The 26,003-nt window shown below is 24.7% G+C and overlaps 1 protein-coding gene across 2 annotated transcripts; it reads right to left on the bottom strand.

The window, feature by feature from the left end:
• Window positions 1-565: 565 nt before the first annotated feature.
• LOC145840350 (polypeptide N-acetylgalactosaminyltransferase 13-like) lies at window positions 566-19,774 on the bottom strand. Of its 2 annotated transcripts, XM_082947584.1 has the most exons (13): window positions 19,670-19,774; window positions 18,646-18,778; window positions 14,314-14,373; window positions 11,676-11,853; window positions 11,157-11,323; window positions 10,094-10,301; window positions 7,633-7,803; window positions 5,290-5,407; window positions 3,862-4,042; window positions 2,451-2,590; window positions 2,118-2,216; window positions 1,402-1,536; window positions 566-1,326 (listed from the first exon to the last, which is right to left on the bottom strand). In XM_082947584.1, exons 1-13 carry the CDS (start codon window positions 19,712-19,714, stop codon window positions 1,180-1,182), a joined length of 1,782 nt encoding a protein of 593 aa, XP_082803710.1. In that variant the 5' UTR covers window positions 19,715-19,774; the 3' UTR covers window positions 566-1,179. The 2 variants fall into 2 exon arrangements, with proteins under 2 accessions (XP_082803710.1, XP_082803711.1); XM_082947585.1 differs by lacking the exon at window positions 14,314-14,373.
• Between the last annotated feature and the right edge of the window lie 6,229 nt (window positions 19,775-26,003).

The raw sequence follows: 26,003 nt of genomic DNA, 5'->3' as shown, positions 1-26,003 counted from the left end.
TACCTCTCGTATCTTTACGATCTCTCATATCTTTACGCACTTTTTCTGTGGACACAATGTGCGTAAATAAGCGAGAGGTTACTTTACTTTAAAGTGTTTGCCTTTCAAATAATAAATAACTTATCAAATCAGAAACTGAAATAAAATTAAATAATCAAATACTAACATTAACTTACAAGTTTATTGATAAAAAAGTTATTTATAAAATGTTTCATTCAACTAATAAGATTAAAGTGATCCTTAGTCAAAACAAATTTTTGTTATCAAAATGAATAGACAACGTAACTTAAAAAAATAACAAAAATATGTAATTACTCTGGTTTTAAAGAAATAGTTTATTTATTTACTACATTAAACTACGAAATTTCATTTAAAAATATATAATATAATAGAGCTGCATGTATAGTTTAGAAAAACAAGAAGCATTAAAAAGGAATAAAAATTATAAGAAAACAAAAATATAGAAAAATAAATTGCAAAAGTTAAGATTTTTACAAAGAATACTGCGAATAAATTAAAAAAGCAGTTGAACTAATTTTAGAAGTCACTTATAAAATGAGCGGGATTTATAAATCGTTCGAATGTTATAATCTCAAAGAACTATATGTAAAACTATATTGAGAAATAAGCTCAAAAAATTATATGTTAATTTGTGTTAAGAAATAAGCTCAAAAAATTAAAATACCGAAAAATTAGCTTGTTAAAAAATAGTTTTATTTTTTATGTTGGTAAGCAGCATTCAATAAAATTACTAAGCTTTTTGTAAGACTAGTCTTCATGTAAACTAGTTTAGTCATACGATAAAATATATATTGAAAAGATGCTAAATATAAATACAGTCATAAAATACTCTTTTCATTGTTCAAAGAAAATTGTACGGTCATGTTTTATTAACTGTAATATTTTTTAAATCAAAAGTATAGTTAAAATAGAAAGGTGCAGAATTAGTTTTAAATCAATTTACACCAAAAATAAACTTAAGTGTGTATAATTTTGTAAAATACCTAAATTCTGGTAAAAATATTTTATTGTATATAAAGGCATAAATAATAGAACATAAACTAAACAATATACTTAACTCGAACGATGCAAAATCCACAAAATTGCTAAATTACTTTAAACATGGAAATAAAAGTAGGCACAGTGTTTGCTACGAAAGACATCTTTGAAACTACAAGACTACTTGGCGCCCGCAGCTTCCACGGAAGTGTTTTTGAGCAGCCAGCGTTGCGACACGTCGTTCGCGTTGCACGAGATCATGACGGGTTGGTTTCCAGATTGCTTCGCCATGCACTGGTTGGAGTTCACGTGCCGCAGTTGCTTGGTCTGTTGAAAAAATAAAAGCCATGAAACCAATTGTAATAAAATAATCGTCTAGTACCAAAGTATTGTAGTTTTCACCTGTTCGTCGTAGTTCCACACCTGATTGCCTTTCTGGTGGTGACATTTTACCATCATGACATTGGCGCCCCTGCTGGCAACATCCAAACAAATGTCATCGCATCTCACCTCGTCATTGCCGGTGTACGCCCAAACCTGATAACAAAGTAAAAACATTTATTAAATAAACTTTATATATAAAACTTTTTTTTACTTTAAAAAAATACATTTTTATAAAACAATCGCCAGAAAAGTTATGAACACCATTTTAATTGTTTGAAGGTTGTAGTATAACCTTTTCAAAACAAATGAACATTTTAATTTTGTTATTGCAGCTAATATGAAAAACAAAATTTTAAACCAGCTTTAAAAAAGGTTATGCATTAAATAATTAGTGACTTTAATTAGGTGCTAATAAAGATTAATAAAAAATCACATTGATATTTTACATACACTATTATATTTTACTCCATTTCGTTAATTAAGTTAATAAATTGAACTAATAAATTGAATAGAACATTTGTATTAAGAATTGCTTTCTACAAAATTTTGCAGTTTACATATTCTTAAAAAGGAAATAAATTAAAGATTTAAGTTAGTTTTAATAAACACAAAACTAAAACATCTTAAAGTGTAACTTTAAAAAATACCAGCTACAAACAGTAAGTATATTCTATTAAATTAACGCGTACAAAATACTAAAAGCAAAAATGTTCCACAAGAAAGTTGAAATCTACCTGATTACCACCCATACCATGGCAATTGAACAACCCAACTTTGTCATTTTCTTTTTTACCCATTGTGTCAAGACATGCACCGGATTGTTCGTTCCTTATCTATAAAATATAAACAGTATAAACCGTGTTTTTTATAGTTTTAAATAAATATTAAATTTTATCTATTTATTTTAAAAGTTCTGTAACTTTTGTTTTATAATTAAAACAAATAACCGTTTCATAAGTACTTCTAAAGGTAAGACGTATGCAGCAAGTATTTATAGCTACTATTATTAATACATTAACAATGAACATCGTACTAAGATGTTTCATTAACATCAAATAAAATCTTACTTCTCCGAGCACTTTGTAATCTAAAGGTATTTGCGAATCAGGATAAACGTTTCTTAAATACCACTCAAAACTTTTACACTGAAGGTTCTCTCGCAACTTAACTCGAGCTGAAACATCTCCGTATTCTTGCTGAAGAACACCTGTGTTGATTAAAAAATATATAAGTAAAAATTTATAGGTTTAAAAAAAAATCTTTGATGTACTTTATGTTTATATTTCATTTATATTTTATCTTATATTAAGTTACAAAAACAAAGCTATTTTGATAAAATTCTTGAACATAGAAATAAGCTTCAACATTTCGAGTTTAAACAAGCAAATAATCTTATAAATAATCAGTTTAATAATCATACAACTATATTATTTAAGATGTATACTAACTTAAACTTTTAGTAAAAAGAACTATACAAAAAAAAAACAAATTTTTGTACATAGCGTTTCTAAATGTTTACAGCAAAAGTTTAAAGACCGTGTTCATAACATTTACAAGTTTTTTAAACTTAATCATGTCAAAAGTAAAACCTGAGCATATGAGATTTATAATAGAAGATTATAATTAATTACTACTAGTTTTAAACGTATAGTGTGTTTAATACATTAGTATGCTAATGTATAGTTAATACAATAAAACTTAATTTAAAATATAAAACAAAGACACCTACTTAAAATAAACAGTAATTTTAAACAAAAACTTAACAGAACAAAAATTATCTAGCAGCTTGGTTTAAGTATGTTTATTAAGAAAAAGTTATTATAGTAGGCTTAAAATTGTCCAAATGCTTTTAAATTTGTTTACCTTTAAATCTAATTACTCACTTTGACATGTTGGTTAAAGAAATATTTTTGTTACAAATATTTTTTTATAGAATGATAATAAATAAAGTTATAGCTAAATTAATGTTTTTTATATATTTTGTTTAAAATATTTTGTTTCTAATATTATTTTTTAAGTTGGTTGTTATATTTTTAAAATACGAATGAATGTGTATTAAATTTAAAGCATAAAGAAAAAATATTATTTAATTTCAAACAACAAAGTTAAAGATTTTAACTTGTGCACATATACACATAATTAACTTACAGTTTTACTCTGAAACATTTTCATAAGAAGTAAAAAGTATTTTTAAGCAGGAAGTTATTTTATCCTATTTCATTATCAAAAGCTAATTTTAATTTTTAATCATGCTATAGTAACTTGAGTAGTAAAAAATACAATAAAATAGAATATATAAGTGTTTCTATGATATATTATAATGTTTACTAAATTACCTAGTGTGCGTAGAAATTATTATCTTATGAATTAGTGTGCACATACTGAATTTTTCGATCCACTTAACTAAACTATTTTCTGTAAGTACACTTTAAAATAATTTTCAACAACAATTTTTACTACAGAACTCAAGCAACAAACCAGGTGTTACGATGTAGAAAAAATCTTTGTACTTATCCATCCAAACTTCGGCTAATCTTCTATTATTTTTGTTAAGAATGCGCCCAGTTCCACCAGGAAACGTGTAGGGAGTTGCTTTTCTGAACACATGCCCTACATGACTGCATGTCACGATGAGCAAGGTACCACCACATTGCCAAATCTAAAAAAATATGCCATTTGAGATTTGAAAATTTTTAAACACTTCATTCTATATAAACTAAATGTATGAATTTATTACACACTAAATAGTTGACTCTAAATTTATTAAAAAAAAACAGGTTAACTTAATTAATAAAAAACAATTTAAACGTGGTAACTTTTTATAATCGTTTTTTAATTTATATCAATGATCTCACAGTTTCTATATATTAGAATTTTTTTACAATTAGTACTGAAACTATAAATCTGAGATATCAATTAAGATAAAAACAAAACAATTTAAATTTAACTTAAACGCTACAAAGCATGCAAACTATTTTTAATAACAATAGTTTATAATTCAGGAGTCATATTTGACTGACCTTATAAGATAAATAACTACACTTGAAGTTAAAACTTAGGTAAACATTTTGTACTAATGCTGTAAATAACTAAATTTTAGTTTAATATTTGTACATTATTGAGTTTTATTAAAAATACAAACTAAAATAAAAACATTGCGTAATGACTTATTCAAAACTTTAAATTAGTGTTTTGAATTTAAAGAACAAACATAAGACTAAAATATGATATTTTATGTTGTACAAGCTTATTAAAACTTACTTTATTCATTTCACTGGTTTACTATAGGAGAGTGATTATAAAACGATCAAAACTTATGTAACCTATAGCTCTTTGATTTATTATCTTAATAAATAAAACAATGCTGATATGATTTTTTTAGACAGCTCCTATATCTATTTGATTAAAATTTGTATAAACGTTTTGGTTTTCAGTGGTTTAACATAAACTTTACAAACTTTATGTTAAGTATGTTGCCTTTATTTATTGCTAACTAACATTTTGGGTCTGACTGCAGTGCTAGTTTTATGAATGTATTTTTTTAAATACAGTGTAAAAAAGTTTCAATTTATTATAGAAAACTTATACGGTCTAGTTTTGTATTTTATCAGACTATTTTAAGGATCATTAAATGGCATAAAGTTAAATAGTCATAATCTAAACTAGGGGTTGGCTGAAACTTAAACCTTTAGAAACTTTATTACTGTTCTACGTTTAGATAGTTTTTCGGTATCTTGTTAAAATAGAACAAAATTTATGCATTTTGCATCGCACCAATTTGGATATAAATGTACAACAAAAATATTTTTTTACATAAAATTGGATCGATTTTACATAAACTAAATTATTAATTATTATTTTATGAATTAACTTTTAATTTAAAGACAAAACTAAATTTTAACAAACTCTAAAGCTGATTTCAAGGTTTTCACCACCCCATATATCCATTCCAGAGTCGTAGGTTCCTAGTTCTTCGAAATAACTTCTATCGATAGAAAACAATCCACCGGCCATAGTCGGACTCCTAAAATTTAAAAAGAAATGTATACTTAAAGTATAAATAAAACTAAACTGACTTATTTTAAAAGCAAATTTATTCGTGCGTAAAATTTCCGGACTAACTAAGACTTAGGTTTTATATACTAAGTAAAAAATATTTAATACTTGTATTCTATAAACTAAGAGATGAAAACAAAATTCAGCATTTTACTACCGGAACTAGTTAAACAATTATTAAAAATTTCAAGTCAACGAATAATTATAAAACCCGACTGTGGTAACTTAGTATCAGCAATGTAATAGTTTCAAAAAAAACTTCACCTTACTTGTATAAACGTTTATGTAAAAATATTTATTCAAATCAAACGAACTAGACTTGAAATTCAAAAATGGTATAAAACTAGAGTTGTTTACAATTAGTTCATTTTCATAACAATTAGTAATACTTAATGTAAGTAAACATAATTAATAATAACAATGACACAAACATTAGTTTTACTAAAGTATACAAAAATAAATTTCTTAGGAAAAAATTAAAAACCTTACAAAAGTGTTAAAAGTAAATTGCAATTAAATATTCCTTATGAAACTGTTTTAATTATAAAAATAAGAATATAAAACTTTTATTAGATAAAAAATTACTTAAAATTCAACAAATAGTTGTAAGTATTTTATAGTGATTTTTCTTTAGTTTTAAATCATTTTACTGCTTTAAATTAAAAACACAGTTGTACGAAGTTGTAAAACTTTTATATAAATAACAAAAAAGTTTTTTACTTAGTGCTAATAACTGTAAAATAATCAAGCGTTAGTGATTTCATCACTTAATTCTGTTTTAAAAATTAAAGTCAAAGTTTTATAAGCTAAAATAATAATGGTAAACAAAGTTAGTTGATTAGATGACGTCATCAGAAATAACCTACAACTAAATAACGCTAAATCAATCATTTTATAAAATGTTAATTAAGTTAAAAACAAATGCAACATATACGACATGAAACAATAAAACAAAAGAAAATTAAGATTAAAATATATATCTTAACATAAAAGCTTATGAAAATTTATTTATATTTCAAAACATTGATTAAGTATGTAAAAAATCAACAAAATAATACCATAAATATTAACAAAGTTACAAAATGATTTTAATTGTGTGTTTGAAATAAAAAATTAACTACTAATTAACTATTTTAGGAATTATTTTAAAACTTTTAGCATGTCATTTGCATCTTAAAATATATAAATTTATACTACTCATTTTATTTACTTTTGTGTTTCAGTTTTTTAATTTCAAACTTTTTCAAAATAGTACAGCATTTCTTTATCAACTCTCAGTCTAACTAAAGCTTGTGGTCTGATGATCGCATTACTGTGACCAAACCTTTATCTTAAATTAAGCTTGTCTAACGGCAGGCTTAGACTCTGAAGATTTTAGCCAATATTTTCTATTATTTATTTATCAAATGATAAAATTAATTTAATGTTATTATGACGTGAAAACATAAGATTTAAATAATTAAAAAAACATTAACATGTAGTAAACAAAATTCGAGTAAAAATATGATAATTAGTATATCATCAATAAATTTGCTTAATAATTACGGTAATGTTATTTGAGTGTTTAACTTAGGCCTTCATTTCTCGATTGATATCGATTCCAGCCTGTAAAGCTCACTCTTCTTGTCTTGTTTTAAAACTCCTAAGTTTACTAATTAACATATCTTGACTCCAGTCTTTTTATTTATTAAGTATTAAAATTTTATATTTGATTAATTCTTATATTTATACGTCATAATAATTTTTAATTACTTTTTTAAACTGTTCACTCAGTGAATAACTTTAAATTTATTTTATTACGTGATAAAGAAATACAGTATTACTTCAAAAACGTTTGTGAAGTTTAAAAGGAGTTGAAAGTTTTTAAAGTTTATAGACAAAGGGAGTAGAACTCCTGAAAACGTTTTGAACTTGAATGTGCAATAAAAATTTCTTTAAAAATCATTCGATCACTTTATCTACTTGATGCCGTAGAAAAATCACAAAGGAACATTGACTGTGTCCTGGACAGACTTGAGTAGTATATTTGAAACATAAATCTTGTGTTAACAAAAATTACAAACCATAAGTGACTTTTTTGAAATAAATACTTAAATATTACTTGAGAGTATAAAATTAGTTATATCATTTATTTTGTGTTTCCAATACTACAATTGATTTTTAACATAAAAGACTATTTTCTAGGTAACTAACCGTATAGGCAAGCTCCTGTCACCATTTCTTCTGTCCATTTCTCTTTGAGGTACGGGATACCATCTGAAGTTGAGCTTCCAATTGAACCCACCGTAAGTCATGTCGCTTCCAGCTAAATATTCAAAGTTTTCATCGCTTATAACGTCGATGATGGGACACACAACTGTTGTGCTGTTGAACAAAAAGTAGCTCTTACTGTTTAACATTTTTGAATCTGGTTTTCACACAACGTTGATTATTTAATCATTTTAAACTAGTAATATAAGCTGCAATTTTCAACACAATTAGATTTTATTGCTGCGTAAGTTTCAGAAACAACACGCCTTCCTTATCAAGCATAAAAACCTTGAAAAAACTAAAAAAAATAAAATAAATAAAAACTAAAAAAATTAACTAATATAACAAAGCTGTTATTAAAAAAATTTTTTTTATTAATTTTAAACGTATACAATATGGGCTAAAAATTCAATTACATAATACCATAATTAAAAGTTTTATTAAATAATTCTTTAAGACTTATTATACTTTTAAATATCATTTTTGGTTGTTTCTAAAAATTTTCTACTTAATGTAAAGTTGTTTTTTAACTCCAAATAAAAAAGAAGCTAAAGCTAAATTTTAAAATGCCTAATGTGGATTTAAGTATAGACAAGAAATAAATAGTGATTTTTTTATTAGTAGTCTAATTTAACAACCTTTTTCAAACATTAAGAGTTATTAAATTTACTTGAAAATCTAAAACGATCAGTATTTTTGAGGTCATTTTAAACTTTAATTCTTTAACTTTTTTAATATTTATCTAACACCTACTGCTGATATTTTAGTAAATAAATATTTTCACTAACATTTAAGGGCATAGGGGAGTAAACACTTTTTTTTGAAATTTAGTCTAGTTTTTTACATAATTTAATAAGCTACCAGTTACTTTTTACCGCTTGTTAAAATTGAAAGTAACTTTTGAAATATCAGCGATCAAAGTTAGAGGATACAATAGGTTCTTTATGGGAGGCGCAAACTAAAAAGGCAAAATTAGACTATTTCACTAAAAATCTATCTCCTCCTAAGTTTTTGAGCAAATCTTTAAAAAAAATTTAAAAGTTATCTTCAATAAATTTCAAACAACTTATGGGAAACAGATTGTTAGTTTTTTCTTAAGATATTTTATTTATAAAAAACTGTAACAGTTAGCACTGTTCTTTTCTTTCTTTTCTCTCAAAGTTAAAAACGCTTAAATTCAGTAAAGCGCTAGTTTTTTGATGAGTTAGTTTTTGAGAGCGCTAGTGAACGTTATCAATAAGTGTTGTGTTCGCCTCGTACTTCTTGTACGACGGCGACTGTCTTTTATTTGAACTTGTGAATTGAAGTAGTTTATTTGTATACTTTGTTATTATGTTTAACCGCAGTTTCTATTCATTGTAATACAGCTTTATGTTTCTAGACTCGATTTCTTTATATACTATTAATTAAGCATTCTAACAATCTAACTATTTAATTAGGCTAATCTTAAAAGATAGTCTAAGTTTAGTTCGCAATTCATTAAGTCGACTTAGCTAAATAACTTAGCTAAGTCATTTCTAAACATTTAAATAATATCACCAATAGTGTTACAACGCACGGAGTCAGATAATAACCAGAATCGCGTAAACAAGTAACAATAATACTAACATCGGTCGATTGTTAAAAAACAAACAAACAAAATGATTTTTTTTATTTTGATCATAAAATTATTAATATTATATTTTCAAATCCGCTTCCTAGAAGTTATTTATAGTGCTAAAAAGTACATTTCCTAAGAATTTGAAGTAAATTGCTTTTAAAATGAAGGAGATAGATTTTTAGTGAGTTTTTCAAAGTTTTGAGAAAAGTGGCCTTGAAAATTTTTGATTCCATTGCTTGTATCGATTTTTTACAAAAAAGGTTATATCTCATAAGTTATTTGATTTTTTTTTATGTTGGACCCCCCATCTCTATGCCCTTAATACTTTAGTAACAAATTTATTACTTGTTTGAATTTTCACACTCGCAATTAAGTATACTCACTTAAAAGTTTAACATAAGTTTTGTACTAAAGTTTAAATGATATTGAAATAGCCCAAGATGCTTACAACAGTTAAATGCAAAAAAGCGCAAGTAATATTTCATCCAGGGTAAGAACCCTTGAAAGATATTGACTATTTATTAGGACAGTTAAATAATATATATACCTGAGTTTTGTCTTGTTTCTTTATTATGTATCTCCAACGTCAAAAAATTAAACTGAGAAAACTATTTGTTCAAAACTCTGAAAACAACCATTAAATACATAGTTAATATCAATTTAAATTAAGATTATTTCGCAAACAAAAGGTTTTAAGTTTGAAGAAACTTGTTAAAACTTTTTTTCATTTGAAGTTTTATTTATAAGTTCAACAAAACTAACAGCCTTAACAATACAAAAAATAAAAATTGTCTTGTGACTTACCGGTCTTTGGCGATTTCGCTGAGAAGAGGTTCCAACCACCCTTCCGTGCATTCGCAGTGCGCATCTAAGAATGTAATCACTTGACCGGTAGCTTTGCCTGCACCATTCAATCTGGCCCTTATCAGACCTGTCCTTTCGTAATGACGAAGAACTTGAACCTTTACAGGCAACTGAGCCACGTATTTATCTAACTTGCTTTTCAAAAAGTCTGTAAATATGAATTTTAAAACTTAAGAAAAAGCTAGCTTTATATAAATGACAACTATATAACAAAAAACTAAAATAAATTGATATCTTTAATTTAACTTGATTATTTTTATTATTCTTTAGAGTTTAAAAACACTAACTGATTCATAAACAACCTAACCAAGATATAGTTTTAACTGAAATAAATTTTAAATGTTTACTAGGTATTTAAAGTATAGGGGCAGAATCTTATTACCACTAACAGCTTTTTTCAATGCTTATTGAATTGATTTAATTGAGGCCGTTCTTTTAATTGTACTAATTATGTCTAAGGCTTAATCCTACTACTAAATTTAAAATAATTCATAATTTTAGCAGCACCACTAGTTTTTGAGAAATTCCTTCTAGTTTTCTGAATTTCTTCCAGGTTTTTGAAAGTATACGTTTTTGGATCTGTTTTCAGTTTAAAGTTAAGTTGAAAAACTGTGTTAAATAGCATAACAATATTGAAAAGATGCAGTAAAGTTACTTTAAATGGTTTTTTAATAAAAATTTTTTGATGATCTCAAAAACTTTTTATCTATATGAAAGATTTTTCGTGCCAAATCAAAATTTTACTACTTAGCATATTAAAATCGTTTAAAATTCCAGGATTTTCAAGTTTTTTTTAAGCCTCAATTGTCAAATTCCAGGTTATTCCAGGAATAGGGCCACCCAGCTTTAGAAATAACCAAAGAACTACTGCTAGTTCCAACACAGCATTAAAAAAACATAGCAACATAAATTTTTTTATAAAAAAGAGTGTAAACTGTATACATCGAAAAACTTTTTTTAAAGTACATTAAAAATTATTAATTTGCTGATTAAAACGACTAACCTCTTTCACTAGCGTCGTCTACAAGTATTATTTCTTTAATAAGATGTCTGGGTGACCTGTTAATTATGCTGTGCACAGTACGCAATAATGTACTCCATGCTTCATTATGAAATACAATCACTACTGATGTATCTGGTAAATCTGATGGATACTGCTTCGATTTACAACTAAAAAAATTCATATGTAGTAAAAAAGACAAAAAAATCACAAGTTTAAAAGGCACAAAGATTATCACACACAGTTTTTTTTCTAGTTATTTAATTTTAGAAGATAGACTACTAAATATGTAGTTACTTTGTTTTAAATACAGTTATTTTGTCAATAATAATGAAAAAACTTGCTAAAACTAGTTTTGATTTAACAGATAGTCTCAAACAAAATTCTTTAGTCTAACTTTTATGATTTTATTTCAACTTATTGTTCCGACAGGTTTTTAAATAAGGTTTATTTTGTAAACACTTTACATTTTAAAAGTACTACTTATTTTTAACTTTAAATACATCTAATTAACTCTCTCACCTTGCCATTCTGACATCTGGAAGACTTCGGTTTAAGGAAATCATGTCTGACGCCATCAAGTCAAACTGATTTATTTTAAACATCTCATCTCGTTCTTGTTTCTTTTCAGCTGGAATTACAACAGCTTTGCCCATTTCACCAGGTCCATTTGGATCGTGAATTGGTAAAACATTTTTTACTGAAAATAAATCAACCATTATCAACAACAAAATATTATGCATTATCTTTGCTTTATGTTACTTCAGAAATTGCATATTGAATTTTTCTAGTTTGAATCGTAATAATGCAATTTTTAAACAAAATTATAACAACATGTTTGAGAAGATAAAGTGTTAAATTATTAACACAATTCGAAATTATTTTTGTAGTTAAACATACTATAGTATTGATAAATTCAGGATTGCCAAATGTTTTCGGCAAATTTTTTCCAGGTTTTCATTTCCTCCAGTTTTTTAAAAGTACAAATTTTTGGGTCAATTTTTAGTTTAAAGTTAAATAAAAGGTAAAAAACTGTGTTAAATAGTATAAAAAACATTAAAAAGATACTGTAAAGCTACTTTAAATGTGTTTTCTAAAAAAAATTGATGATAACAAAAAATTTTTCTTTAGGATAGATTTTTGTGTCAATTCGAAACTTTACTACTTAGCATGTTAAAATTGTTAAAAATTCCAGGTTTTTTAGCCTAAATTGTCAAATTCCAGGTTTTCGGCAACCCTATATATTAGGTATATTAATTTATTTTTTTTAAACAGACTTATTTTGGTTGGATCCGTTGTTAAAAAATAATTAGTACCTCATGTCACAAACATTTAAAATCAAAACTTTTCTATAAGAAATAAATTAGAAATAGAAAAAATTAAAAGTTTTTATGGATTCAAAAATTAACAGATTGCAATAAGTATTTTTAAAAGGTAACAATCAAAAAACTTTTTAAATATATTTTGATCAAAGAACTACAATACTTTATAAAAATCAAATCAAAAGGTTGTTGTACTTGTTATATAATCGTCTCATAACATTAATAAAACTTATTTAATAATCGAACACCTTAAATCTTCATGCATCAGTTAAGTATTTTTTATAAGCAAACAAATAATTTTCTTAAAATAAGTAAACATTTAATATGCAGAAGGTAAATATTAAGTTGTAAATTAGAACATATGTTTCATCGAAAAAATCCACAACAATAACTTAAATAAACTCAACTAATTAGTTATTAATAAAAACTTTAAATTAAACCAAAGAATAATGGGTAGTTTAAAAAAACAAAAAACAATAATTATACTGTTACTATCTACATTCTGTTTCAAAAATATTTTTTACTATCTAATTGAAATATAACTGTATATCTACTTTTTAGTACAACAATTCTTTTATGTTGAAATTTAAAACTAAAATTAAAAAGGTTAGCAAAATTCAATTAAACAGTAACTTTCATACTTTCGATATTCATATAAATATTTTTAAACAAAAACTATATGAGCGAGTCTATTTTTTTACTGTTAACTTTTATTATTTTCATAAATTTTGAACGTATATTCGTTCGTAGGCTTTGTATATTCTGTATTGTAATTTTACTGGATGACACTCATTTTAAAAGTACAAATGAATTAACAAATCGAAAACAATTATAAATCACTAATATTAGAGATTTTGGATGTATAAGCAGGTATCAACAAATTATAAAACCTTTAGCATGGTTATTTTGTTTGTTAGCATCGTTTATATTGCTTTTGATTAAATATCATTAATACAAAGGTTAGTTTCTAATTATTGTGGTTACAAATTTCCAATATTATTAACAATATAAAACTTATTTTAAATAAGTTTAAGTGTCTTTAAGAAAATGACTGTTTTTATAAGGTTTTTGTTTAAAAAAATATAAACGATATGAATTCATCTATCTATAACAAAATAATAACATTAAAACTTGGATCATTAAAAATAATAATCCTGTTTACTTTAAAGTATAACTAAAAATCATAAAACAACTTTTTACAAAATAATAAATCCCAAATAAAGGTTATTTAATCACAATTTTTAAATTATGTTCGTATAATAAAATTAGTTTTAAAATAGTCTGTAAAAAATATTAACTAAAGACTTTTTTTAAACTTTTACTAAAATTGATTAAAATTTACACTTCTAAAAATTTGAAATATTTTTTTTTTCTTGTTTTATAAATATGCATTGATAAAATTCTTAAATAATGCTAAATACTTATTAAGCTTTAGAAATAATTCATCTAAATTTTATACTCTAAACATATGAAATTTAAAACTGTATATTTTAGAACCAGACAAAATATTTAATTACACAATAATAGTTTTTTACACGCACTTTAACACGCACAGGTTTTAAACGTTAAATTAACTTTTGAGTATATATTTAATCAACTAAAATAACATAACTTACAAACTAGTTGTATACAAACGTTATAACATTATTATTGTTTATTAAACGGAAAAACAGCGCTCAAATAATTTTCTTCAAGAACCTGGAATATGAAAAACCTTTCAGTTATCGAGTCATACACCACGGATACAGTTTAATGTATGGTTCAGGACAGTATATAAAATAAATAAATGGTCTTTTTTCAAACCATTAGAAACATAATCATTAAAATTTTTCTTGTACCTGGATGTCTGACTTCTGAAATACGTTCTTCGTTTACTTTTTCAACAGGTTTCTGATGATCTGAAAACAACAGCTTTTCTGTCTTTTTGCTTATAATCTTCCTTACTAATCGCACACAAAGTTAGAGTGTTTAAATGAGCTCAAATTTTATTTATACTTAAAGTTTTAAATAACTATTTCTTTTCAAAACTAAAAGTAAACGACTTATTAAACTGGCATAGAGCGAGTTAAGAATTTTTTTATCAAACTTAGCATTGGATCTTATATGAAAGCTATGTTAGGTATAAAATATGTATAAGACAACTATTATACTGGTTTGCTAAATGTCTTTTGTTTAAATTCAAGTTTAAGGTGAAATACTGTGTTAATATTACAAAAACATTGAAAAGATACTGTAAAGCTACTTCAAATGTGTTTTTTAATATACAAATAGTTTGATGATGACAAATTTTATTTATCTATATGGTAGATATCTTGTGCTAAATCAAAATTTTTCTACTTAACATGTAAAAATAGTTTAAAATTCCAGTTTTTTAGTGATTTTTGTTCAAAATTCCAGGTTGTTCCAGATTTTTTTTCTCAAATTCCAGGTTTTTTAGCCTATGTCAAATTCCATGTTTTTCCTGGTTTCCAAGTTTTTTGGCAACCCTGTATTATAGTTTATTAAAAAAATAATTAACATTGGAGATACAGTTATTTCTTAAAAAGGTTTTTGATACAAACCGTAATTTTTTTGTAGTAAACTTTTGTGGAAATATACAAAACCCATACTAATATATTTCCTTATTTGTTTTTTTAGCTACAATTCTAAAATGTTATTAAAAAAGTTTCTTAGGCCTGAAAACTTTATCTGATAAGCCAGATCTAGCTGGCGGGAGTTTGCTGACCACAGTTACAATTGGTATAATATATTTTTTAACAAAACTAAAATTAAATATATTCAAAGTCTTATTCAAAAATTAAGAGCTATATATTCTATTGGTTAAGAATAACTCTTCTTATTCAGCTTATTAAGCTTGTAAATAAATAATGAATATCAAGATAACATATATTAAATACAATTCACGGAGTTACATATTTTTACATCTGCTTTAGTTTATTTATAACATAAAAAAGTCTTCATTTATAAGCGATTTACAAAGATCAAAATACCGCAAGTGAGATAACACTTTCAGACTGTAGAAAATTTCACTAGAATTTTTAAACATATGTAACTTAAAATTCAAAACAAGAAAAAAACTGATAAGCTAAGATAATACACACATAGACTAACTTTAATTTATCTGGCTAATTATCAATGTTATCATTTGTCTCTCTTACTGCTTACCTATTCTTAAACTTTCTTGGCACATTATGGCTTGTCAATTGGGAAGTGATCATTATTTTCTGTTGGTTCCTTTAAAACAAAAATTTGTATAAAAATAAACATTCTTTGAGGTCTTTGCAGGTGATATGTCCAATAAACTAGATTTTAAGGAGTGAGCTTTCTTTGCAATTTGTATATATTGACATTTGTATTCAATACCTTGCAATTTAATGTAACATGCTTTCTGGTTGGTTTTTAAAATACAGTTTGCTGTGTGGAAGTTTTCAATCTCATTAAGTCAATTACCCAAGATAAAAAAAATTTGGACACTACATTTTATTGTGCCAATGATCATTGCTGTTGATTTATCAAAATGGTTCAATTTATCTATCCACAAGAACTATTTTTTAGAACTGATAGAGTTTCTTTTACAGATGTTGGAATTTTAATCACAGCTATTAAATTCATTAAATCAGCTTTTTCTTTTTCAGACTTGGTCAATAATATAGAATCACCTAACTTGATTTGCACAAAAGGAAATAACTGAACTCCTAAATTTTCAGTGCTTGTACTTCAGCATAACTTAAACTTCTCCAACCTTTTAATATATGCTAGTTACAGCACAAAATATTTAACTAACAAAATAAACAACAAAACCTTGTTTTTCTAATAAATAACTAATAAAAATATTAATTTATTTTGGTATTATTTTTCATTATCTTTTTTAAATCTAACTAGTCTCCTTAAAGATACTTGAATTAAGAACTTTCTATTGTTTAATTTAAAGCAAATTACAATACCTTAATCTAAAATACCTACAGTTAAAAAAAAATTATGGTTATCTTTAAGCAATAGGTTTTATAAGTTTTAGGAATAAGGATATTATCAAATAGTTAAGAAGACATTTTTGAAATAAGAACTATTTTTAGTTTGTAGTTTTGATCAAAGCTTTAGAAATTTTATTTAGAAAATTTAAATAATAAAAAATATTTATGATTCAATATTTAAAGTTTTTTTTAATTTTATAGTAACTCAGCTAATTTGAATTGTTTAAAATAAACACAATTTTTTTTTTATGTCAACTAAACATAAGTTTCAAATAAGCAACATAAAAGTCACTCATATCTGTATACTATAAAAGCATTTTTATCTAAAGTTAGCAATTATGTAATAAATTTAATTTGCTTATTAATAGAAACAGTATTTTTGCAGTTTTAGACAACTATTTTTGTAAAAATACATTATTCATTTGTTTTATGGAGGGTTATTTGTATTTAAACAAAATTTTCAACTAGCATATTTTAAGATTGCCACTAAAATTCTTTTCATTTTTACACAATGCTAATTGACAAAATAAAGTGAAAAAAATAAACCTTAAATTACAATTTGATTCAGGGGTCAGGGGTCTTTTATAAGTTACAAACCAACTTTTCTTGAATAAATTGCTTACGCTATGTAAAAGTTTTTCTTTTGGCAGAAGTTGATTAATTGTAGCAATCAGTAAAATAGTACTATTTCAATCCAAAAGTTTACAAAATATATAATATAACCAACCAGAATTTACTAATTTTCAAATGAATTGTCTAATTGTAAGTTTTTACCAAAAAAAAAATGCCAGCCCTGGATTTAGGTTAAGATTTTTAAACCAGCTTGTGAAAATATTATTTTATTTAAAAAATTGATATAAAAACCAAAGTGGAAATGTTTAATGTAAGCTAAAATATCCTAAATAAAAAACAGTTAAAAATGTTGCTTTTTCATTTAGTGCAATTTTCGTGTTTAATTTTGATTTCTATTCTTCAATTAGTTATAGTTTTAAATGTAAATTGCACTTTACTTGCATCATCTTTATAAACTTATAATGCCAACTTACATCCTTACTTTTTTATAACATATAACTTATCAGAATTCTAGAAAAACATTATTTTGATTAAAGTTAGCAATTATGTAATAAATTTAATTTGCTTTTTAATAGAAACAGTATTTCTGCAGTTTTAGACAACTATTTTTGTAAAAATACATTATTCATTTGTTTTATGGAGGGTTATTTGTATTTAAACAAAATTTTCAACTAGCATAATTTAAGATTGCCACTAAAATTCTTTTCATTTTTACACAATGCTAATTGACAAAATAAAGTGAAAAAAATAAACCTTAAATTACAATTTGATTCAGGGGTCAGGGGTCTTTTATAAGTTACAAACCAACTTTTCTTGAATAAATTGCTTATGCTATGTAAAAGTTTTTCTTTGGGCAGAAGTTGATTAATTGTAGCAATCAGTAAAATAATACTATTTCAATCCAAAAATTTACAAAATATATAATATAATCAACCAGAATTTACTAATTTTCGAATGAACTGTCTAATTGTAAGTTTTTACCAAAAAAAAAAAAGCCAGCCCTGGATTTAGGTTAAGATTTTTAAACCAGCTCGTGAAACTATTATTTTATTTAAAAAATTGATATAAAAACCAAAGTGGAAATGTTTAATGTAAGCTAAAATATCCTAAATAAAAAACAGTTAAAAATGTTGCTTTTTCATTTAGTGCAATTTTCGTGTTTAATTTTGATTTCTATTCTTCAATTAGTTATAGTTTTAAATGTAAATTGCACTTTACTTGCATCATCTTTATAAACTTATAATGCCAACTTACATCCTTACTTTTTTATAACATATAACTTATCAGAATTCTAGAAAAACATTATTTTGATTATATTTATATTAAGCTAAAAATTATATCTAAGCACTTTTTATTTTTGTTTATATTTTTTGCAACAAATTTACAAATACTTTTATTATGCATTCTAAACATTAAAATTTAAAGCTATTAAATAATGATTGTAATAACTTCTAAAATATCTTAAATTTAATTTATTAAGAAACATGTAAACAGTTTATATACAATTAAAATAAAATTATAAATTTATAACGTAATCATAATCAAATACCCTTCAATTCATTTACATTTGCTTAAAAATAATTACATACTAGAAAAAAAATATTTATTTAAAATCTATAAACTAACCACTGTCAATAATTCTAGCAGCTATGTTTCCTTTGTTTACACTTGACTTAATACCTTCGTTTTTGCAATCATCCACATTAAAAAGGAAAAAAGTATCAAAAAGAAGCCAAATCAAGGATGTTACTAGAACAACCTGAATTTTTCAGTATTTGTTAAAAAACTCTAATAAGGCTGTATACAATTCAAACGCATAATTAAATAAGTGACCTTATAAAAGTTATATAAGGTTTTAAAAACTTAATTTAGTACTGTTTAAGCCAAAAATCTTTGAAGACATTGTTAACAGTAAGCTTGTTTCATTACTAAAATGTATGTTTTAAATCAACACCATTTTAAACTTATGTATAAATACACATCTGAAGACAAAATAAACAATAAACTTTTGAACTTTTCATTTAAAAGCCATTTAATAAAACCTTTAAGAGAGATTTTTTTAAGTCAAATCAAATTTTAAAATTTAATCTACAACTTAAATTATTGAATTTAATACAAAGTTATTAGAAGGATATGAAAATCAAGTTAAGATAAAAATGTAAATAATTCTATATTCTGTAGAAATAATCATAGGTGGCTACTGTAATGTAATGTATGAATGCCTAATAAATGTATTGAAGATTGATTACAAATTTACAGAGTATATTTCAAAAAACCAAAGTACTTGAAAAAATAAACAAATAAGCTAGTTGTTCAAATATATTCTTACATTTCAAAAATCATGCAGCCTTTTTTCTACTAATATTAAATAAACAGAGCTTACAAAGCATATACAATGTAATTGAACTTATCAAACAATGTAAATAACAAAATTAACTTGCTACAATTAATATAAAAGAACAACAATAGTTCACGTTTTGATCTTATCTTTTAGTTTTGTATTTATTTTCTGCAAAATTTACTAATATTTGATGACAACAAATGAATCGTTTTTATAAAGTTTACTTTGAAAACTATCAGATTATTTGATTACACTAATTTAATTTTATGCACATGTTACTTCAATAACATCATAAAAATAACTTCTTACCTTTAAAGTATGACCTTTTCTTGATCTGAGGGAAAATAATGCCATTTTGTTAATTTGTTAATTAAAACTTTTGTTGTTGGTGATTCATGTGAATTTACTGAATCTGAAAATAGTAATCAAGTGTAACAAATTTCTACAAACATTAATAAAAACACAAAAATAAAATTTACATGGTTGCTACAGACTCAAACTAGTTTGAAATTTTTTTAAACTCAAGATGACTGATGCTAGTTTGATTATAAAAAGGGCAGGGTTGCCACTCATTTTTTCCAAATTTTTTCCAGGTTTTTCAAATTTCTTCCAGCTTTTATTAAGTACACATTTTTGAGTCTATTTTTAGTTTTAAATTAATTTCTATATAAGAAACTGTGTTAAATAGTATAAAAACATTGAAAAGATACTGTTAAGTTACTTTAAATGTATTTTTTTATAAAAAAGATTTTTTTGATGACAAAAAAGTCTTATTTATATGATAAATTTTTTGTGTCAAATTGAAATTTTACTACTGAAAATGTTAAAATTATTAAAAGTTTCAGGTTTTTCCAGGTTTTTTGATCAAAATTCCAGGTTTTTCCAGGTCATTTTTGCCTAAATTGTCAAATTCCAGGTTTTTCCAGGTTTCCAGGTTAAGTGGCAACCCTGAAAAGGCCAACTAATTGATTTTATTTTGTTAACTTGGACAAGTACTTTTTAACAAATTAAATAAGTTTCAAATTAACTAAGTTTTAAATACTTTATTTTTTTGTTTTTATTTATAATCTATAAATTTTATTCTGCTTAATTTTATAATCAGGGTTGTCAAATGTTTTTAGCAAATTTTCTCCAGGTTTTATAAATATTTTCAAGGTTTTTAAAATGTTATGGTCTATATTTAGTTTAAAATTAACTGAAATGTAAAAAGCTGTTTAAGTAGTATAAAACATTGAAAAGATATTGTAAAGCTTCTTTAATAAGTTTTTTATTAAAAAAAAAATTATGATGACATAGACATAACTCATGATTATATTATTAACAGTGTGGGCTTTGGATGTTGGTGGGCCAACATCTAAAGCCTAAGTTGGGTCAGGTTGACTTCCTGTGGGCAGATTGTCAAACTGACATTTTTGTTCATACTTTTCCTGCAAGTGGTGTGACCTTCTAACAGGCTTATGTTCAGGACCCGCTGCAGGGAACTTATCAGAAATATTATCTAAGTTGGACATAATAACTATAAACTACTAATGCTACTCTAGGCTACTTTATATAAATCAGACAGACAGTTTTAAGTTATGAATCTTTTATATAAAACACAACGAGAAATACTAGCATATACAAAATTATAAATTACTATAATAAACACTTTAGAAACTACAAGCTATTTAAATCTATATCAAAAGACTTAAAACAATAAACTAAAACCTAAATAAAACTTTTAGTTCACAAGAAACTGTAGAAGGTTTAATAAACTATTAAACTATAAACCTGGCTTAAATATTTAAACAATTAAAGACCAGTTGAAATATTCACTTTTAAAACAAAACAATACTTACAATAAGCATTCACAAAAAAGTATTTCAAGATATGTTGCTGCTTTAAGCTGCACACTAAACTAACTGATTCACTGCTTACATGAAAAACTGTCTGTCATGTTTTAATGTTTTGTTGCATCAGTATTTAGTTTAAAACATTACGTCAGATGATTCTCATTGGCTCATGCATTCAACCGTATCAACTCTAAATACTCTCTAAAACAATGACAATGCAAGGAATTTTGCATTGTCATTGTTTTAGTAAGTATTTAGAGTTGATACGGTTGAATGCATGAGCCAAAGAGAATCATCTGACATAATGTTTTCAACTTAAGTTTTCAATCTACACTGTTGTAATAACAATGCAAGGAATTTTGCATTTTCATTATAATAATGTAGATTGAAAACTTAAGTTTGTCTTATAAAGTGATTGCAGCTAAACACATCCTAATATTTGTTTAGTTACATGTTTAAATATGTAGTGCAAAAACAAGTTTTCTTCAAAAAATATTTTTAACTTTATGTCAATCCCTTAGGCGCTTAATAAACTTAATTTGATATTTGATTAAAACAAATATCAAACTATTATTAGTGTGATATTTTACTAAAACTAATTTTTCAGGTAAAGATTAAAAGCTAATCAAGTTTGAAATAGTTTTTACTTATAACTTCACTATAACCATATATAATAAACATTTTTAAGTACATTATGCTTTTACAATTTTACAACTATACTAAAATTTTGTTTATAGCAAGGTTGTCTTTCTTTGAAGAAAAAAGTCTTAGTGACCAAAAACTAACCTGAGTCAGCTTGAGTTTATCAAAAAATAAAGTTCACACTAGCCTGAGTTGGCATGAGCTTTTTATTTATTTTACGTCATTTTGCCTTTATTAGATTGGTGTGTGGCACTCCTGTATAGGAGCATTGCATTTTTTCTGTTTATTTCCTTTTGAATTCTTTGCTGTATTTTTCCTTGATTTTCTTGTAGATGGCCACAGAAAAGTGTTTATGTTATTATTGTATTGAAAGAAATCAACAAAATGGTGTAGTGCAAATGGTAGACTAGAATTAAAAAACTTCTTCTCCTAAATATGCTGGTGTTGGTGCATTTTTGTTCAAAATTATCTTGCTGCCCTTCCTACAAAAAATGCAAAAACTAACTCCAGAACAAACAAGAAGGGAAAAGTTGTAATGTCACTATAAACAAATTGAGATCTTAATTGGCTAAGATTTTTTCTGGCTAAGATTCAAAAAAAGACTGAAAACGTTCTGCTTGAATAACTTCATCGCGGCTAATGTTGGCTAAAGTAAAAACTGGCTAATGTTGGCTAAAGTAAAAGTTATCTAAAGTAAAAACTTGGCTAAGATTTTTTTCTGGCTAAGATTCAAAAAAATTAATAAAAAGCTAAAGTAACAATAAAAAGGCTTACAAACTGATGAAAAAATAAAAGCAAAAAACATAAATAAAAAAACTCAGTTTTAACTGATTTAAAACTCGAACTAAAAAAATTAAATCATAACAATTTAAAAAAAATTTAAACAAAAAAACTTAAGTTTTTAAACCTTATTAAATATAAATACTGTTGATGGTTATTATTTATTAAACTAAAAAAAGCTTTGAGAAAAGTCATATCACTATTGACGATTTTAAAAATATAAATAATAAAAGTAAAGTATTTTACGAAGTACCTTTTATACATTACATATCTATTATTAAAACTTCGCGAGTAATTGTTTTAAGAACCTCGATATTAGGCAATCGAGTCATACACTATTGATGAATTTGAAAATAGTATTAAAAAAAGTAAAGTACTTTATAAAGTACCTCTTATACATTATAAATCTAATATTAAAATTTCGCGATATCTGTAAAACTATATGTTTTAGAGCATAAAACTGTTCTTGCATGTAGAGTTTAAAAAGTAAGAACTTTATACAAATTACTATTTTAAGAAAATAAAGTTTTTTTTTTCTAAATTTTAAGAGGTTAATTATATCAAAGTAAAAATAATAAAAATAATTCGTTTCCATACGCCTTTTTTTATAAATTAAGCTACATATACTTGTATCCTTTGTTTGATATAAACGTTTATTACCAAACTTTTATAATTTAAGGTTTTAAATCTCTTTATATCTTGTATAAGTGAACACATAATTTAGTTTCTAAACAACTTAACAACTATTTTAAGTAAACATTAAAACTTTTGAAAAATTTTATATAACTGTTACATAAATTTAAATTAAATTATTTAATCAGTACAGCCGTTGACATCCTTAAATTTAAATTCGACGAATTTAATTAAAATTTAATCGCGGGCATATTTTATTTAAAGTATTTTAAAACATTTATAAAGCGATTTTGTAAAATATGTTATTAAAATTACTTTTGTTACATGAATAATCTGCGTTTAAAACTTAATGCTGTATTAAAAAGAATTTGTTAAAGAACTAAACACTATCCTTGCCATTATCATAACTTCCACAGTTATACTTGAAATCTTGTTAAACTATGTAAAATCGTTCTTAAATGTTACCTAACTTTACCAAAGAAACAAAATGTTTTCTTATGTTGTACTTAAATATAGTTATAGTCTTTTTAAAATTACCTTTTTTTATGTGTATGATCTGCTATTAAACTTAGCGCTGTAACAAAAAGCATATATTTAAGAACTTAACACTTTTTTTCTAGGGTTCATAACTTCTATGTTTTTACTTGAAATCTTGTCAAACTTTGTAAAATTGTTTTTAAATGTTAACAAAACGACCTATTTAAACAAAATTTGTATATATATTGTACTTAAAAAGTTATAGTCTTTTTAAAATTACCTTTTTTACGTGAATGATCTGCTATTAAACTTAGCGCTGTAACAAAAAGCATATATTTAAGAACTTAACACTTTTTTTCTAGGGCTCATAACTTCTATGTTTTTACTTGAAATCTTGTCAAACTTTGTATAATTAATTTTAAATGTTAAAAAAACAACCCATTTAAACAAAATTTGTATATATATTGTACTTAAAAAATTATAGTCTTTTTAAAATTACCTTTTTTACGTGAATGATCTGCTATTAAACTTAGCGCTGTAACAAAAAGCATATATTTAAGAACTTAACACTTTTTTTCTAGGGCTCATAACTTCTATGTTTTTACTTGAAATCTTGTCAAACTTTGTAAAATTGGTTTTAAATGTTAACAAAACGACCCATTTAAACAAAATTTGTATATATATTGTACTTAAAAAGTTATAGTCTTTTTAAAATTACCTTTTTTACATGAATGATCTGCTATTAAACTTAGCGCTGTAACAAAAAGCATATATTTAAGCACTTAACACTTTTTTTCTAGGGCTCATAACTTCTATGTTTTTACTTGAAATCTTGTCAAACTTTGTAAAATTGTTTTAAAATGTTAACAAAACAACCCATTTAAACAAAATTTGTATATATATTGTACTTAAAAAATTATAGTCTTTTTAAAATTACCTTTTTTAAGTGAATGATCTGCTATTAGCTTAGCGCTGTAACAAAAAGCATATATTTAAGAACTTAACACTTTTTTTCTAGGGTTCATAACTTCTATGTTTTTACTTGAAATCTTGTCAAACTTTGTAAAATTGTTTTTAAATGTTAACAAAACGACCCATTTAAACAAAATTTGTATATATATTGTACTTAAAAAGTTATAGTCTTTTTAAAATTACCTTTTTTACATGAATGATCTGCTATTAAATTTAGCGCTGTAACAAAAAGCATATATTTAAGAACTTAACACTTTTTTTCTAGGGTTCATGACTTCTATGTTTTTACTTGAAATCTTGTCAAACTTTGTAAAATTGTTTTTAAATGTTAACAAAACGACCCATTTAAACAAAATTTGTATATATATTGTACTTAAAAAGTTATAGTCTTTTTTAAATTACCTTTTTTACGTGAATGATCTGCTATTAAACTTAGCGATGTAACAAAAAGCATATATTTAAGAACTTAACACTTTTTTTCTAGGGCTCATAACTTCTATTTTTTTACTTGAAATCTTGTCAAACTTTGTAAAATTGTTTTTAAATGTTAACAAAACGACCCATTTAAACAAAATTTGTATATATATTGTACTTAAAAAGTTATAGTCTTTTTAAAATTACCTTTTTTACGTGAATGATCTGCTATTAAACTTAGCGCTGTAACAAAAAGCATATATTTAAGAACTTAACACTTTTTTTCTAGGGCTCATAACTTCTATGTTTTTACTTGAAATCTTGTCAAACTTTGTAAAATTAATTTTAAATGTTAAAAAAACGACCCATTTAAACAAAATTTGTATATATATTGTACTTAAAAAGTTATAGTCTTTTTAAAATTACCTTTTTTACGTGAATGATCTGCTATTAAACTTAGCGCTGTAACAAAAAGCATATATTTAAGAACTTAACACTTTATTTCTAGGGCTCATAACTTCTATGTTTTTACTTGAAATCTTGTCAAACTTTGTAAAATTAATTTTAAATGTTAACAAAACGACCTATTTAAACAAAATTTGTATATATATTGTACTTAAAAAGTTATAGTCTCTTTAAAATTACCTTTTTTACGTGAATGATCTGCGTTTACAAAAGAAAAGCTTAAAAAGTATCCTTTTTCTGTTCTGCATGTTGATTTAACAATGGGCTATTTCGATAAGCTGGATGACAAAAACTTGTCTTATTTAGTGGCATTATTTAGTGATTAGTAAAATATTTATTGTAAGGCTAAATTATTTTCCTTGTTATATATTTTTTTTTACTTAAATGTAGGAAAAGATGAATCAACAGTTGGTTTATCGACATCGAAC

Source organism: Thalia democratica, chromosome 7 (assembly GCF_965202585.1).
Source record: "Thalia democratica chromosome 7, ktThaDemo2.hap1.1, whole genome shotgun sequence".
Taxonomy (NCBI): Eukaryota; Metazoa; Chordata; class Thaliacea; order Salpida; family Salpidae; genus Thalia; species Thalia democratica.
The sequence above is the reverse complement of the archived record's forward strand: the minus strand, read 5'-3'. Positions and strand labels throughout refer to the sequence as shown.

Excerpts from the sequence above, each read along its gene's own strand:
- LOC145840350 (XM_082947584.1), bottom strand. The coding sequence starts at position 19,714 with ATGGCATTATTTTCCCTCAGATCAAGAAAAGGTCATACTTTAAAG. Across the intron at positions 5,408-7,632 it reads GACAGGAGCTTGCCTATACG|GAGTCCGACTATGGCCGGTG; the intron begins GTTAGTTACCTA and ends TTTAAATTTTAG. Across the intron at positions 4,043-5,289 it reads ACCTTGAAATCAGCTTTAGA|ATTTGGCAATGTGGTGGTAC; the intron begins GTTTGTTAAAAT and ends ATATTTTTTTAG.